Source organism: Anguilla rostrata, chromosome 7 (genome assembly GCF_018555375.3).
Source record: "Anguilla rostrata isolate EN2019 chromosome 7, ASM1855537v3, whole genome shotgun sequence".
Classification (NCBI taxonomy): Eukaryota; Metazoa; Chordata; class Actinopteri; order Anguilliformes; family Anguillidae; genus Anguilla; species Anguilla rostrata.
The window spans coordinates 4883639-4900482 of NC_057939.1; the positions used below are offsets into that span (position 1 = coordinate 4883639).

Consider the following 16844-nt stretch of genomic DNA (forward strand, 5'->3'; position numbering starts at 1 on the left):
TTGCTTCAGTAAATACACAGCTGTATCAGTAGGTTGTATGTAAAAATCAGTGCGCTGTATACATATTTCAGGTTAATGGAGGAAAACATTTGAGTATGTTTTTGAAGACAATGAAACAGCTGTCTGGAGGGCAAGTGTCTGAATGAAAGTATAAGATATCTTTAGCCCATGGTGTCTGCTGAAAGCCAACAGTCAGGCCACCTCTGCTGAGCAAATGACCAGGGGGTCATAGGTTCATATCTCCGGTGGGACTCAGCTCTCGTCCCCTTGACCTGGACATTGAACATGAGTAAGGCCAGTGCCAGATGCCAAAATGGATAAATATGAACCCTAGGAGATCTCAGTTTCCCCTAACCCAATAAACAATGCATTAGCCTGGCTTCAGCATAAACCCAACCAAACACCCATCCAGCTGAAACAGAGCCTACATCACCAAAGCAAAGCCCATATTTCTGAAACAGAGGGAATCAATAACTGAAGCAAGGAGCCCCTCTGACAGAAGCATAGCTGAGCTCGCTGAAGATCACGCTCGTTTTCAACCCTATTTATAATCTGACTTTGCGATTTATGTGTCCCCATTTGTCAAGCAATACAGTAGCCCATGTCCTAAAGACACCTCCATAGAGTCAGAAGGGCTCGTCACCTCGAGGACAGACGGATGTGTGCGGAATGTTCCGGAAAGTTCTGCCCTGTGACTCCGGGTGCGAATGCTTTGTTTTCCATTGGTACATTCGTGAAGGTCTTTCTGTGCAGTTTGTCCCGTGTATTTCTGTGCCCCTGAAACTCAATCTCTGGGAAATTACTGGTGCGGCCTAACGCTGGGATTATTGAGAACGTTATGCCAGGAGTGTTAGGATAGCGGGCATATCCACGGCAACACGAATTACTTTGCAGTGGTTTCAGAAAATACATCTGAAAATCCTTACATCTGGCTTGTTTCATGGTCAGTTAATTTTCAGTTTCTCTGAAGGGTAATCCATACACACACACACACACACACACACACATGCTCTATAACAGTTCAAAAGGGTGTAATGTTTTCATTTTTTAGAACATGACAGTTGACAGTTAGTGAACCACAAGCGGTTGTCATACTGTTTCTCATGGGAAACCCATATAGAAAACGTTTTTGTTCTATGAGAACAGGATTTTACTATGTTTGAAATTTCCAAATTCCAATTCAGAACACTGAGGCACATATATTTATTGAATAATGGACTTAAGGTCCGAGATAGTTCACTGTATAGCTGCATCGGAAACCTAGTGTCAATTCAAATACAATTTTACAGCAGACTGCATTACTGTCAGTTTTTAAATCAAATACCCATAACACCCATATCACATAATCTGGAGCTACTGAAGCATTAAATATAAAAAAAAACTATTTATAGCTCAAGTGAATTTTATGATAGATCAGAAAATGCTGTTAGTACAGAATGTCTGAAAACTGCATTAGGAATTAACTCGCATTGTGGATGTAAACCTTCTGGAATGGGAATCTGCTGGCAACTGCTACTTTACATAAGAACAGAAGAATGTGTGATGAAGAGAACTTGTTTACAGTCTAGCAGCAGGGCAAGCCTAAACCCACAGTTTGGTCCTTACGTTCCATAACACATTTCTTTTATGAAAGCATTTCAAACAACAGTAAAATGTTTAATGTTCCGCCATTAGACACCTTTTCCCTAAATCTGTCATTCAAAGTTAAGGATAAGCCACAAAACTGTCGGAATTAATTCCACTTTAATTAACTCTGTACTGAGGCAAAGTTTTGTTCACCTTATTTTCTTGGAAGAAATCCTTTTACCGAAAAACTTTTATTTTTCTTCCCGTTTAAGTTGCTGACAGTGGTGCATAGACATCCGTTATGTAAACCTCTGGATGACAAATATTTATGGCAAGTGCAAGGAGCTGGAACACACAGTACTGTCCTGAAGGGAGAGTCAGCACTGCTCCGTTGCACAACTGCCAAGGACAAGTTGGCTTGGAACTCTGTCAACAAACTGTTGTTCACGGTGAAGAAGTGGATTGTGGGAAAGCAACAATAACGGTGAGACAATGAACGAGAGCAGCAGCTGGTCTCCTTGAATTCGAAAAAGTAGAAAATAGAGTTTTTGACCACCAATGAAAAAGGCCAGTTTATTCTGAATGAATTAATTGCGTTTATTGGTTCAGTTAAAGAAAGAACAGACATGCACTGGCAGCCATACCATTGTCAGCATTCTCAATACTCATCACTCGCAGCTGTATTTAAATAGCACGGCAGTTACAATGCTATTCAGGTACACAAATTGGACAGTTATCATTTCATTACTAGCATGCTTACTATCAATCACAAGTTCACAAAACTAAAATTATTTGAAATTATTGGCCTGTTCATTTCCACGACCTTCTAGTTTATAATACTCGTAGTAATACGTCGGTCAAATACAATTCAGCAAGCACGCCTACAATTACAATGTTGCAATGCACATCTTGATGCTAATTGGCTTTTCCTGAGAAAAAAAGTCTCATTCTGTTCTTCTGAATGATCCTGATTTTTGAATGAAGACGACTTTGTTGTTTATGATTACTACAGCAGGGCAAGTTGATAGCTGGTACACACGCTCCCTAAGGACACAGAGTATGTAGAGTACTGTGAAATTCAGCTATTATATGACACATTGACTGGGATGCTTGTGTGGTAATACTAAACGTGTCGGGTGTCAGACGTTGGAGCACACTACAGGCCATGCCTCTCAGTACACATTACTAGACACTAATAAAAAAGAGCTCTCTGTCTCTTTAGAGAACTTTCACCTTTAGAAATTGATTTTCATTGCAATGCTCATACATAATTCAAAATGCAAATTTTGATGACATTGCGTTCAAAGTCGCAAAGTCCTCCATGTGAGTTTCATGCTAAATTGTGTATCTGCATTAGTTTGCATTAAAATGTGAAATATCCATAAAGGTTTTAGCTATGAGAATTTTTAGAATATTAGAAGTTATTATAAAATAAAATAAATTCATATTAATCCATTGTCATCGCCTAAAGTCTTGCTATTTTTGTTTTGTCACAAAGTACTGCTTCTAGTCAGATCTCAGATTTTAATCAACGGATGCATTTTCACTTTGCCTGTTCAGGAGAAGCTGTCAATCAGGTTGTTGACAACAGCAGAAACCTGGAGGCTTTAAAAAAAAATTAATTTCCTTTATTATTACATTTACAGACCTTCACATGGTCCTTGATGCCATTCAATGATACAACAAACCCAAGTCTCCAGATAATAAGGAGAGATGTTGCAATCCGTACGGAATCGTACCAGACAACTTTGGGATAAACATCAGAAGGTAACCGTCGCATGTCTGAAATGGCACTGTATGTTTCGCCTGGAGGTGTTAACGTATGCATTTGTTTATCGCATGAAATACGCGGACAGTGTTTGGCAGGCGTCGCAGTAAACCCGGGGAGCTTGATGAACTGCGACAGCCAACCGCGGGGTTCAATTTCACCTGCTGGCTATATATAAGCCATGTGACTGGTGTCACCGGGCTATTTAAATGCTATTGACAGAGCCGCCCCCCCTTGAGGGACGGTCAGAAGCGCTGGAGCCGAACTCACCATGATGGACCTTTTCGAGACGGGCGCGTACTTCTTCAACGACCTGCGGTACCTGGAGGGGGACGGCGGGCCGCTGCAGTGCCTGGGGGCGGCCGGGACGTCCCCGCTGTACGGGGCGCGGGAGAGCCCGCCGTCGCCGCTGCCGCCCCCGCCCGGCGACGGGGGCCTGGCGGGGGAGACGGGGTTCGAGACGGGGTGCGAGGACAGCAGCGGGGAGGAGCACGTCCCGGCCCCGCCGGGCCTTGGGCCGCACTACCCGGGGCAGTGCCTGGCCTGGGCCTGCAAGACCTGCAAGAGGAAGTCGGCGCCCACGGACCGCCGCAAGGCCGCCACGCTGCGCGAGCGGCGGCGGCTGCGCAAGATCAATGAGGCCTTCGAGGCGCTGAAGAGGAAGACCGTGGCCAACCCCGCCCAGCGGCTGCCCAAGGTGGAGATCCTGCGCAGCGCCATCAGCTACATCGAGCAGCTGCAGGACCTGCTGCACACGCTGGACCGGGAGGAGCGCGCCCAGGGGAAGGACAGGGCCCACTGCGGCGCCAAGAAGCGGCACGTGAGTGCGCCGACGCTGACCTGAACACGCCTCCTCATTAACACAGGAAATAGGTATCTTATAATACAGGAAATAAGTCTCTTATAATACAGGAAATAAGTACCTTATAATACAGGAAATAAGTCTCTTATAATACAGGAAATAAGTCTCTTATAATACAGGAAATAAGTCTCTTATAGTACAGGAAATAAGTATCTTATAATACAGGAAATAAGTACCTTATAATACAGGAAATAAGTACCTTATAATACAGGAAATAAGTACCATACAATACAGGAAATAAGTACCTTATAATACAGGAAATATGTCCCTTATAATACAGGAAATATGTACCTTATAATACAGGAAATATGTACCTTATAATACAGGAATGTATTATATGTCCTCTTCTCTTAAACATTCATGGAGAAAAAATACAGTTCATTTTATTTTTGAGCATCATTTGTATGTACAGTATGGTTTTGTGTGCATGTGTCTCAAGAAATTATAGTCATAAAATGATGCTTATTGATGCTTGATTAAGAATGACACTTGTTAATATTAGAATGTTAGCATCATTTATCGTCAAATGGTATTTCAACATTAATCAGCGTTGATTTTAGCATGAGTAATAAGACTAATAGCCCATAATAGAGTTTCTTATAGATCTTCTGTGGGTGGATGTATGGAATTGTGTGGGATTGAGATTCTGTGTTTTCAACTTTTAGATCCTGAGTACTGATCACTTCAGAGGGGACAGCTCCCATGGCTGGCAGACCATGATCAATCACAGAGAAGGTCTGTATGCCATAAAATCTGCCTAAGTACTGAGTGTGGGGGCTGCGGCTGGATTTAACAATGATCACTTAGCTCACTTTTAAATACAGTACACTTACTCGTTCGTTATGTGCGTATGCATATTCGGTGTGTATGTGCATTATCTATATTTTTTAATCATTAGTGATCTTTGCATAAACGTGCAAATTACAGCGCAGTCTGTATTTGGAAGGTGCTGCAATTGTTGTTTTGGCTCTGTACTCCAGCACGTTAGATTGATTTGAAATGAAGCAATGAATTTGAGGTAAAAGTGTTAGCGGTTAGCTTTAATTTAAAGGTATCTATTTCCAATGATCCATGTAGGGATTACAGCCCTTTTTATACACAGTACCCCCATTTTAGGGGACCAAAAGTACTTAGACAAAGGAACATAATCTTAAATAAAGTCATCATGTTTGGTACTTGGTCGCAAATTCTTTGCATTTGATGACTGCCGGACGTCTGGGACCCACAGACATGACCAGACGCTGGGTATCTTCCGTAGTGATGCTCTGTCAGGCCTACACTGCAGCCATCTTCGGTTCCTGTTTGTTTTTGGGGCTTTTTTCCGACAGACTTGTCTTCAGCAAGTTAAATGCATGTTCGATTGAATTTAGGATGGGTGATTGACTTGGCCAATGAAGAACATCCCACTTTTTGGCCCTGAGAAACTTGTTGGTTGCTTTAGCACTGTGTTTGGGACCATTGTCCTGCTGCAGGGTGAAATGCCGTCAAATGAGTTTTGAATCATTTGATTGGGTCTGAGCAGATCCACCCAGGCTGCTGTCAGCGTTCAGTTTGAGTGGCAGCCATGCATGCCTAAACCATGACACTACGTCCCCCATGTTTCACAGATGAGTGGGTGTGCTACAGATCACAAGCAGTTCCTTTCTTTCTCCGAACTTTTATATTACTTTGGTACAGGTTAATACCCATCTCATCTATCCATTAAAGTTTAAAGTATTGCCAGTTATTATAATTATTTTTACCAGTGGTTTGTATGTTGTGGTGAACCTGCTGGGATTATGCTGGTGTCTTCTCTATTTTCATCTTTGACACATCTGGGTCTGTAGTCTGGAGAGTGCTCTTCATCTGTTTGACAGTTTAAAATGGGTTTTTCTTGAAAATATTTTTCGGTCATCCACTACAGTAGGTCTTCTATGCTTTCCCAGGTTGTTTGCGATTGTTGAGCTCACCGGTGCATTCTTGCTTCCTAATGATGTATTAAACTATTGATTTTGACATATCCAATGTTCTGACTATGGTTATGATGGATTTGTTATGATTTCTCTACTCCATGATGGTCTGCTTTGCTGACATTGACACTTCTTTTGTCCACATGTTGAGACAACAGCAACTCCAAATGCAAATGCCACACCGTCAATCAACTCTAGACGTTTTCTTAGCTTTGCATGAACTAATGATGCAACAACACACAGTTGGCCAAGAAACAGCTGTTCAGCCAACTGTCCAATTACTTTTGGTCCCATAACATCAGAGGGACTACATATAAAAATGCCGTAATTCCTACACAGAATATGGTTTTGAATATCCTGAAATTAGAGCTGATCGTCTGCACTTTGACTTCATGTTCATTGTTTAATTTCAAATCCAATGTGCTGGAGTACAGAGCCAAAACAACAAAAACTGTGTCACTGTACAAATACTTATGGACTGCGCTGCATTTACAGTTTTCGTAGATTAGATTTGCCTCATTGTTGTGTATCTTAGATTTACCCTATTGTTGATAAAATTGTAGCTAACAGAAACCAAAAATAAATTATGCATACATATTCAAGTGCATACAAGCCTATAAATAATAAATGCCTTTGTATATATTCAGATGTGTGAATGTGCTCCCTGTCCATCATGCTGTGGATCTGAAAGAGCTTTTTTTTCCCCCAGTCGTTTCAGGTCAGGCTGCTGAGTCTTCGGCCTCCAGCAGCTTACACCACCTCTCCTCTATCGTGGCCAGCATTTCCACCGAGCCGCCAAAGGAAGAGCCCAACCAACCGGCCTCGGGCACATGAAATTCCGCCAGGAACCATTTTATACAGAACTGACCAGAGCTATTCACATTTCCATTGCGCCATTTCAAATGGCTGAATGTCTAAAATAATTTATTCTATGACTGCTCAAGTTTTTTGTACGCTTTTGTATCGATATTCACATGAGCTGTAGGCTACTAGTTAGAACTGGCATTTCTCATAACGTTTTTTTTGTGAAAAAAATTGAGCAAATGCCAGTTTACTTTTGTATCTTTTGGAAAATATGTTAAAATGCTTTAATATTCATACATGTTGTTTTTAGGAACACAAATAAAATAAACATCAAAATATGAATTTCTTGTGAAAACAAGTAAATGATGTATATTATAAATTATAATGATATATTTACTGCTGGAGGAAGTAAATTGAGTTGAAACAGAGCAGCTTATTTGGTGCTCTTCAAAAACAGAGTCACTGCTAATCGGAAGCAAGATTAAACCTTTTTACTAGTCGGCTGTCATTGGCACTGCAAGCTGTAAACGAACTTGTCCATGTTGAAAATGCTGAATTAAAAAAAAATTTTAATTGAAAAAATACAACATTTCTTTAAATGCGAGAATTGATAGCAAATCCTGTAAACCCACCCACCTGTCACCATCCAGCTTTTTGCGAGATTCTAATTTCTCTTTCTAATCTAAACAGCTCAGCAGGCTTACTTTACGACATACCCCCTGATTGAGAAATGGAGTTTGCTTTACAATGCATTTATCTGAGTTGGAGAGGGTGCGTGTACATAGATGTTCTTCCAGGTTTTCCAGACATCACTGATTGTGTTATTCCCACATAGCTTAACCTGCATCGTCGTCTTCCATTTCACATTCCGTAATGGCAGTGGATGCTGTGAATGTCTCCAGCGTCACCCTCTTTCTCTGAATAGACATGTGACTACCGGGGGTTAGTTGAAGTATCCACCAGAGGCAACGTGTTTACAGCTATTTAAAGAGCGTAAAATGACACCAGAACCCCAGAAATAGTCTTGGTTATGTCTTTGTGGCAGCTGCTAATAAACAATCCTCCGCCTCCGTTATTACTAATAAAGTCATCGCTAAACTTGTCCTGACAGTTTGAGCGGAAATTAATGTTTGAGTATTTGCATTTGCATTTGCCTAATTTTAACTCAACACTTTGTGATACATTGCCAAAGGTAAAAGCTGGTCATCCAAGGGCTATTTAGGGTAGTCAGGGGATGCTCTCTCTAATTACCTTTATCTATTCAGTTTGATGCAACAGGTTTCTTTTTGTAAAAATTAAAGTCTTAATACTACATTTTCGGAACTTACTAATGCTTGCTGTCCATAATTGGTCCGTTGCCTGTCTTTTTTCTCATGTATCTGTCTATAAGCTTTTAAACATTTCTATCTGTTTTTGAATGCCTTGAGGGGTGACTTTTCTTTATGTTTTTTCCAAATTGGTTATTTACATGATTTTTATTGCACGTTCTAAATATCCCTTGAGTACAATTAGTTGAACACAGCCTGTGATGTGTGGGTTTGAAGAGAACTACTGGCTCAGGCTCCCAGAATGCACCGCTGCCCGGTGACCTTCCTGCTGAGAGAAAGGTCACGAGGTTCTCGTCTCTGCTTTGATCTCACGGCCCAACGTGGTGCTATGACAGATTGAGCGCAGTGACTCCCGCTCCGCCTGTTTGGTGCCCACCCTCCTCTTACCAGAGCTGACTGGTGGCCAACTTCACACAGAGGTGGGGGGTCGGGGGGCGGGGGGCGGGGGCTCTCCATGTACAGTGAAAGACATCGGGAAATACGAGGTGGTATAGCCAAAAAATCTCCTGACCTATTTGCCACCGTCAGCAACTGTGGAAGCATCTGGAGAGAGGACCTTATTGTACGTCGCTTTGGATAAAAGCGTCTGCCAAATAAATGCAATGTAATGAGTGAGTGTATAGATCGAAGGGAGGGTAATGGCGAGTATATTTTGGTGATTGAGAAGGTGGGAGGGAGAAGAATGGCAAGTCTGGTAGCAACTGAACATTTACATTTCACCGAGACAGTCCGACGTGAAAATTCCGCCATTAGACTTTTTATCTCTAAGTCAATCAAAGGTGTATCAGTTTCTACCTTTGTAATCCATCGGTATGCTTGTGCTGGGACAAAATATTAAAAAGATGCTGTATCCACTTTCGCACATGATAAAGAGGTCTGGCCTTCCCCGAGCAGACACCCGATACGTTACCAAGGTGTTTAAGTGCTGCCTTTCAAAGCAAATCTTCCCTCCCACACTGAGGACGCGTTCGCACTTTTCCCAGAGTGGGACTGAAATTGGATATCGCGCTCCATAATATCACTTTAATACGATTTGGCCCACATCCCTATAGCAGCAGCAAACTGGATTTCCATCCTATTGGTAATACTACTTACCGAATTCTGTACCTCAGTTCAACGTGATCGAGTTTAACCGCAGGGAAGCAAAAAAAGAGGTTTAAATGCATATCCTGCCAATATACCTTGAACTAGGTACCGAGAGAAAGATTGCCCGAACAGAGATTGGTGCAAAAAAAATAAAAAATACTTAACTGATGTATGCCACTGCTGATTTTACACCCAAACTCCCTCAGCTCATCAGGCACTGTTTCAGTAGCCATTTTGTTTCATGTGCTCTGTAGATGCAAAATGCAAAGTCCTTCTAATTTTTTTGCTTAATTTTGCTAAATCTCTTGTGCTTCATTCAACTCAGCCTTCTTCCAGTCTCATGTTCTCAGCACAACAACACCGAAACACAATGAGGAAGGCAATCGTTTGATTTGTGTCAATTTTGTAGGGGTTGTTTGTACTTTTTAAACCTACTGAGGGCAAGTTTGCACTTGCAGGCTCAGGTCTGTGGCCAGCTTTGGCAAAGCAGATTTCATAGCATTTTCTGACCCAATTTTGGATATATTTACCTATTTAAAAAAGAAAATCAGTATCTGGGCTAATGACTGCTAATTTAGTCATCATCCATTTTGTTTTCAGGTCGCATTGAAATGTGCCACACTGCTAAAATTATGTTCTGAAGCTCTTCGAAAGTGTGGCCTTTCGTCAATGAAAAAACAACACAACTTTGTTTGGTCAAAAGATTCTTTGACGGCTGCAACAATCCGATAACAGTAATAATAGTGTAATAATAGTATTGTCTTTGGCTCCCGCCGCCCTATTGCATATGATATCAGCGGGTCTCACATATCAAGGCTAAAGAGCATCAGAAATTGCTTTTTTGCCTTATCTGATTTCTTAGAGATCCAGCCTTAATCCATTCTTCCCCAACATTATATTTGGCAGCGCATTTCACTCCTCTGCCAGACAAATGGTGCTGCCAATCACCGGATGAGTTTCTGACGCATAACTTGCCAGGAAATGTGTTTTTTTTTTTCCTTTGGGGCTCCTCATTTTGGAAATATGATAAGAAAAACAAGTAAGCAACACAAACTGTCATAGACAACACATTGGATAGTATTTACCAAGCTCATGTGCATAAAATTCAGCGTGGGACTTCTCATTGATGCAGTTGTTTACATTTTTATCCAAGCACAAGATTTGTCTTTCAATGGTGTAGTAGAACACTCTGGACTGTGCAACAGAAAATGTGTTCAAGTCACTGTTGGTCAGAACAGAGCACTACAAATCTCTGAGCCTAGTGTCGATACACCATTTTTAAAAAAAAACTTTTTGTCTCATCCATGCACCTTGTACCTACTACATTCGATAAGTCTTCTCAAGGACGTGAGGATTATTGTGTGTTTTTCCAGTCGTGGGGAGAGTTTTGTTGAGGTGTAACAGAGTTACGGGTAGAATTTGGGAGAATGAAATACAGTTTTCTTCTCCTTCTGCTTCACAGTAAAGTGTGACGCCCACCTGGATGCATGTCGGCCATTTTATAACAGAACGGTCACCATATATCAGCTAAGATGGACAGGGAGGGAGAACACTTCTTCAGACAAGAGGTTGAGGTTAAAGTGAAGAAGAAAAAAAACAAATACATGGATCTATTGCACAAAATCCGTGGAGAAAGTGCACTTATCGATAAACCGATAACTATATGTCCAGGATAACAGGACTTACTGACCTATTTCTTAAATATATGTGTCCAAATAGTTTTAGAAATATACACTATAAAGTAGCTGGGGGTTATGGGGTTGATGTCATTGAGAACTGAGATTAAAGAGCCCCTTTGCCCTGCACTTAACATAGCCTCTGACCCCTGACAACCTTGGCGGAACGGTGTTTCAGACGCACCGCTGTTACTGCGCGACAGCGAACAACAAGCCTGACCGATAGCAGCGCACCTTTGGCCTCCTTTTGGGCTGGAGAACTGGGGGAGAAAAGACCATGGCAGTCACCATAGGGGTCCTGCATCGGTCCCAAAGTGTGTGTGCCTGCGTGAGAGTGTGTGTGTGTGAGCGTGCGTGAGAGTGTGTGTGTGTGTGTGTGTGTGTGTGTGTGTGTGTGTGAGTGTGTGAGTGTGTGTTTATGTGTGAGAAAGAGAGAGAGATTTGAGATTTAAAAAACCCCTTTATTGGGACATTGTTCAAACGTGGTAATTACAGTACTTCAAAAAAAATAGAACTGATGAAACAACAACAGCAACAACAACAAAACAAACAAACAACCACCACAGGCGAGAGGCAGAGAAAGTGAGCGAGAGAGAAAGAGAGAGAGTGAAAGAGAGAGACAGAGCGAGACAGAGAGAGAGAGAGACAGAGAGAGAGAGCAAGAGAGTTATTTTTTGTATATTTATGTATATTTTAACTCTTTTAATGCATCAGTTCCAAAATGCCGGGGCCATTTCTGCCCTGCTTGCTCGTCCCAGGCCAGGCAGGTCTCCCCTTCACCCAGTGGCCGTTCCCGGGCCCCCACCCCTTTGATCTCTCCAGCAGGCCCGTTACCCATGCTGGCAGCATCAGTGTGCTCCTCAGTGGCACACTATGGGACCCCTGACAGGAGCCCAGAGGCTGCTACTGCTGCTGCTGTGTTATCTTAGGTGTGCTCGTTTCCCAGGGGAGGGATGCGACCAAACGTCCAACACGTCACGTGACACATCCTCAATATCCTCACCCTATCCTGCTCATTTAAATAAAACACACACACACACACACACAATTGGAGTTTGGGTGACGTCATTGATGCGTTAAAGTATGTGTTATTTAATTGAATTTCGTGCAACCTGATTTCGGGTGTTGTTTATAATTTCATGGGAGATCGCTAGCACATTAGAGCCCGGTCGTTAATTGTTTTTTGCGACTCATTTAAGAAAAGGCTGTGCTTCCAGCACCTTCTCTGGTGCGAGGGCAGGGCCATTTTGAGCAGCGCTTTTTTTTCCCCTGCAGCGGTGCGAATCGGAGGCTGAAATCTGACACTCTCCCGCCGCAGCTGGGGCGCATCTGTAACGGTGCGATTTGTCTCTGTCGTAAAATCAGAGCCCTGCACTCTCCCGGTGCACAGAAGGGGGGGGACGTCCCGTCCCCTCAACGTTCGGGTTAAGGAAAGACATTATGGTGACTGTTAAATCTTAATTGCGTTTTAATGGAGTAGATCACTCCTTCCCTTTCAAGGTGGAGGTGTGCTTCCCACACCAACACTTGTGATGTCATAGCAAGTAACGCACCTATCATGAGTAAACTCTTATGAAGACTAATGCAGTCGTGTTAATTACTCTCCTGTTTCTAAATCCACTTTTTGTTACATATCTAATTATTTCATTTCTTCTAGATGTATTTTATGGTCATATCTAGAGACGCAAACATTTATAGTCTATTTTTAATTTTTATTTATATTTTGAGGGGAGGAGCGTAAATCAAAAGGCTTTGAGAGCCTAAATTTGTACACCCAACAAATATAATACCCTGACTAATACCCTGCTGGCTGCCAGCTTTTATTTGGCTTTGGAGAAACAATGCAAATGACCATCGCTATAGCTGAGAGGGAAAACACCAGGGAATGCATGCTGTGTGTGGGAACTCAGCAGGGCCTGGGAGGGGGTGGGAAGCTGCCCCCTCTGCCCCCCCCCCCCCCTTGGGGCTGGGCAGGGGGATATGGTAATTAGATCTGGCCAGTGTGGCCCCACGGCTCTGTCCCGGGACATATAAGAGGGCCCGGCCTCAGTAGACCCACCACACCCCTCAGAGACCCCGATCTCTTCCCCCTGACGGCACACACACACGCGCTCGCTCGCTATCGGACCGTATCCATGGAGACCCCGGACCTCTTCTACGACAGCTCCTGCATGTCCTCCCCGGAGGGACGGTACGGCGAGGGCGAGGGCGAGGCTGCGGGCGAGGCGGCGGGCATGGTGGAGCGCGAGGGCGAGGACGGGCACGTGCGGGCGTCGGCCGGCCGCTGCCTGGCGTGGGCCTGCAAGGCCTGCAAGCGGCGGTCGAGCGTGGCGGACCGGCGGCGGGCGGCCACGGTGCGCGAGCGGCGGCGGCTGAAGAAGGTGAACCACGCCTTCGAGGCGCTGCGCCGCTGCAGCACCGCGCCCGGCGGCGGCCCCGCCCAGCGCCTGGCCAAGGTGGAGATCCTGCGCAACGCCATCCAGCACATCGAGCAGCTGCAGGAGCTGCTGCTGCGGGAGCAGGTGCACGGCTACTACGGCCTGCCGGGGGGGGGCCGCTCCGAGCCCCCCAGCCCCACCTCCAACTGCTCCGACGACATGGTAACCCGGCAACGCCTTTACCTGCGCACTGTATGCATGCACTCTGTCTGTCTGTCTGTCTGTCTGTCTAACCTTATAGAGCTCTACCTGACTTGCGTTATAGAGCTCTATCTGTCTACTCACATACAGCTCAACTTTACCAGCCTAACCTCATAGGGTTCTACCTGTCTAACCTCATAGAGCTCTACCTGCCCAGCCTCATAGCATTCCACCTGCCTGACCTCATGGAGCTCTATTTTACTTGTCCACCTGCAAAAGTCTGTACTCTACCTGTCTAACTTCATAGATTTGTACTTTACCTGTGTTTCCATATTGGTCTGTATGTTACCTGTCCAACTTCATAGATCTGTACGTTACCTGTCTACCTCTAAGTGTCAATCTGTACAGATCTGTACTATACATGTTTATATATGCCAATGGATTGAGTCAGGTATCTATAATTTACTTGTTATCTATCTACTATACGTTACCTATATGAATCAGTACTTTATTTGTCAGTTTGTCCATATCTACACCCTACTCATCTATATGTGTGAATCTGTATTAAATGCTATACTATATAGTCCAAGGACATGCAAGTTTGGTTGGAGAGAGATTTAACATTTTTTTAAAGATTCTGTCTCTCTATGGATATTATATTTTTATCTTTATCTCACTTTATTTTGGTTTTAGATTTTATTGTAATTTCTGTATCAGAGCCACTAAGGCCAGGCCTTCAATCACCATTTCCCCTTAGCTTTTATTTGCAAATGCCAAGTGCTTCGGTTTCTTTTTTTCAGTGAAAACTTTTTTAAAATGCCTTTTAGTGATCACTGAACTCATGGAACTGTGTTTGGGAAGAAAAGTAAATCGACCATTAGTGACTGACACCTTGACAGGGCTTGTCACAAGTGCTAAAAAATCTCGTCATCAAAAATCTGCATTATAAAAAAAAAACTATGGATCATAGAATATAACTGGCACCTAAAATACGTACAGTATATTAGAACTGAAGATGGCTTCTGATGGGAGAGACGCTGTGATGGCGTTCTCACCAGGAGGCGTTTTTTTCACCGTATAAAGCCTGGAAAATCCACCTTACAGAAGTCTGGCGGAACACTATGTGCCTCCGCATTCCTTCCTGACTGCACTGCCGCTTTCCTGGTGCCAGGATGTTCCGCAGATTTACTCGAGGGAAGTGTCATGCAATATCGCTGAGGTTTCCAGTCAGGCAATTGATTCGTCATCCCCGAAAATGTGTGTGCGTGAGCGCGCGCGCGCGCGCGTTCACACAGATGTGAGTGCTTGTACTGTATGTGTGTCTGTGCGTCCATACAGATGTGTATGCGTGTGCGTGTGCACAGACAACATTATTTAATTAATACAGCCCTCACTATAGGGGGACAAGTCTTATAAATATTTCAAGTGGTGTTTTTTTTCAGTCAGCCCCTAAAACTACATTGCAAACTTGTGGAAATAAATGTTGTGAACATCTGAATACTGGAGACTCTTGGTTTAAACAGCCTTTACTTTCCAGAAACGTAGCAGAAATTGCCCGTTTTAATTCCCATCCTTCTCCCGCAGGTTGGTTGCCGCAGTCCTGTTTGGTTGGAGATGAGTTGTGGAAAAATGAACGACTATGAGATGCACAGAGGTAAATCGCCATGCTATGTGTTTTTTTCAGTATACTGATTCTTTGTTTAGTCTACATGACCACCGAACATAACGCTGGACGCGAAATTAAAGTAAACAGAATAGGGACACTTTTTAAACGAATTACTTTGAAGTTATGGACAAAATGATTACAGGTAAATTGAATGGAGACCAGTATGTTTGGAACAGCAGAAAATCAATCCATGAAGATCATTTCAAACTTTTTTTCGTTTTCATGATAGGCCTATTGCAGAGAACAAACTGAACATATGTTCACATGTTCCCCAAGTGCTAGATATGACGAACCCACGATGATTTTGAATCTCACGGTTTGACGTGTGTGCATATACCGCTTCGCCAATGCCCTTTCTGGCTACATTTTCATTAGCGCTCTAGAGAGAAAGGGGGAGAAAGAATTCAATTTAAAGTACGAGTGGACATTAAAGGTCGTCACAATTATGAAGCGACTATCAATGGCTGAAGATCAACCCTTTTCTTCTTCCTCCCACGCAGCGGGCTGCGAGGACGGGACTCCCACGGCGTCTAGTCTGGCGTGCTTGTCGGGCATCGTGGATCGTCTGTCCTCGGGAAACACAAACTGCCAAACGGGGAACTCGGCCGCCCTCTCGTCTTGCGGCTCCGACGGCCAGCCCGGCACCCCCGAGAACCCAAACAACAGACCGGTCTATCACATGCTGTGAGAGACTCCATATGCGCCGACCAAAAAAAAAAAAAAAAAACTTTTTATAATATATTTACTTCGCGCTACTATTTTCTGTGGATTCTTTCAATCGATGATTTTATTCCCACACAAGAGTGAACGTGAATTTGGCACGTCCCCCACGACTGTATTGTAAATAATAACGTGCATAAGGGCTCATTCCAACATGTTGTAATCGTCCCGTTTTTTTTGTGTCTGTTTCATTCTCAATGCAACGTATTTAACTTAACTTTTTTAGTAAGTTCAATATAGCTGATTTTTTTAGCATCCATTGTTATAAATGTGAATAAACTGTATTTATGTTAACCTCCTTTGCTGTCTTTGTTCTCAAGGAATGACACAGAAATCCCATTTAAATCAAGCAGCAGTGACATTAAAAGGCAGTAATCATTAGCACTACAGTTGAAGTGTGAATTGATCGTTAAATGTACTCGTTAAATGTCCCTCATAAAGCACTGCTGCCGTTCGTAAGAAGCCAAACTGCTCGCGCACACGTCGAGTGAATGAGAGGGGATGTAATGGTAATTGGTTTGTTTACCTTTTTTTTTTTTTTTGGAAGCAAATGTTGCCCACAGTTAACACTTAGGAATCACAATTTACAGCAAATGGCCTGCACCTTAAAGAATCACACCTGGACAGACTGGCGGAGAAGCATTATGTGTTAAATAAGAAGGAAAAGGCAGGCTTGGGTATTTCCCCCCACTAATAAGGCTTGATGCTGAAGCTGTCAAGAGCACAGCATTAAAAAACCACCCATTTATAAAAATAAAACTAGGAACAGTGATGTGGGCCATTTTATTCACTGATACATTTTATGCAAAATACTGTCAGCCATTTCACAGCACTCCCAAA

General features: G+C 43.2%; 2 protein-coding genes across 2 annotated transcripts; both read left to right on the forward strand.

Annotated features, from left to right (window-relative positions):
- Positions 1-3550: 3550 nt before the first annotated feature.
- LOC135258824 (myogenic factor 6-like) lies at positions 3551-8301 on the forward strand. The gene is made up of 3 exons (XM_064342435.1): positions 3551-4154; positions 4862-4931; positions 6855-8301. Exons 1-3 carry the CDS (start codon positions 3606-3608, stop codon positions 6977-6979), a joined length of 744 nt encoding a protein of 247 aa, XP_064198505.1. The 5' UTR covers positions 3551-3605; the 3' UTR covers positions 6980-8301.
- Positions 8302-13115: 4814 nt separating this feature from the next.
- myf5 (myogenic factor 5) lies at positions 13116-16298 on the forward strand. The gene is made up of 3 exons (XM_064342436.1): positions 13116-13639; positions 15203-15272; positions 15785-16298. Exons 1-3 carry the CDS (start codon positions 13175-13177, stop codon positions 15970-15972), a joined length of 723 nt encoding a protein of 240 aa, XP_064198506.1. The 5' UTR covers positions 13116-13174; the 3' UTR covers positions 15973-16298.
- Positions 16299-16844: the final 546 nt, after the last annotated feature.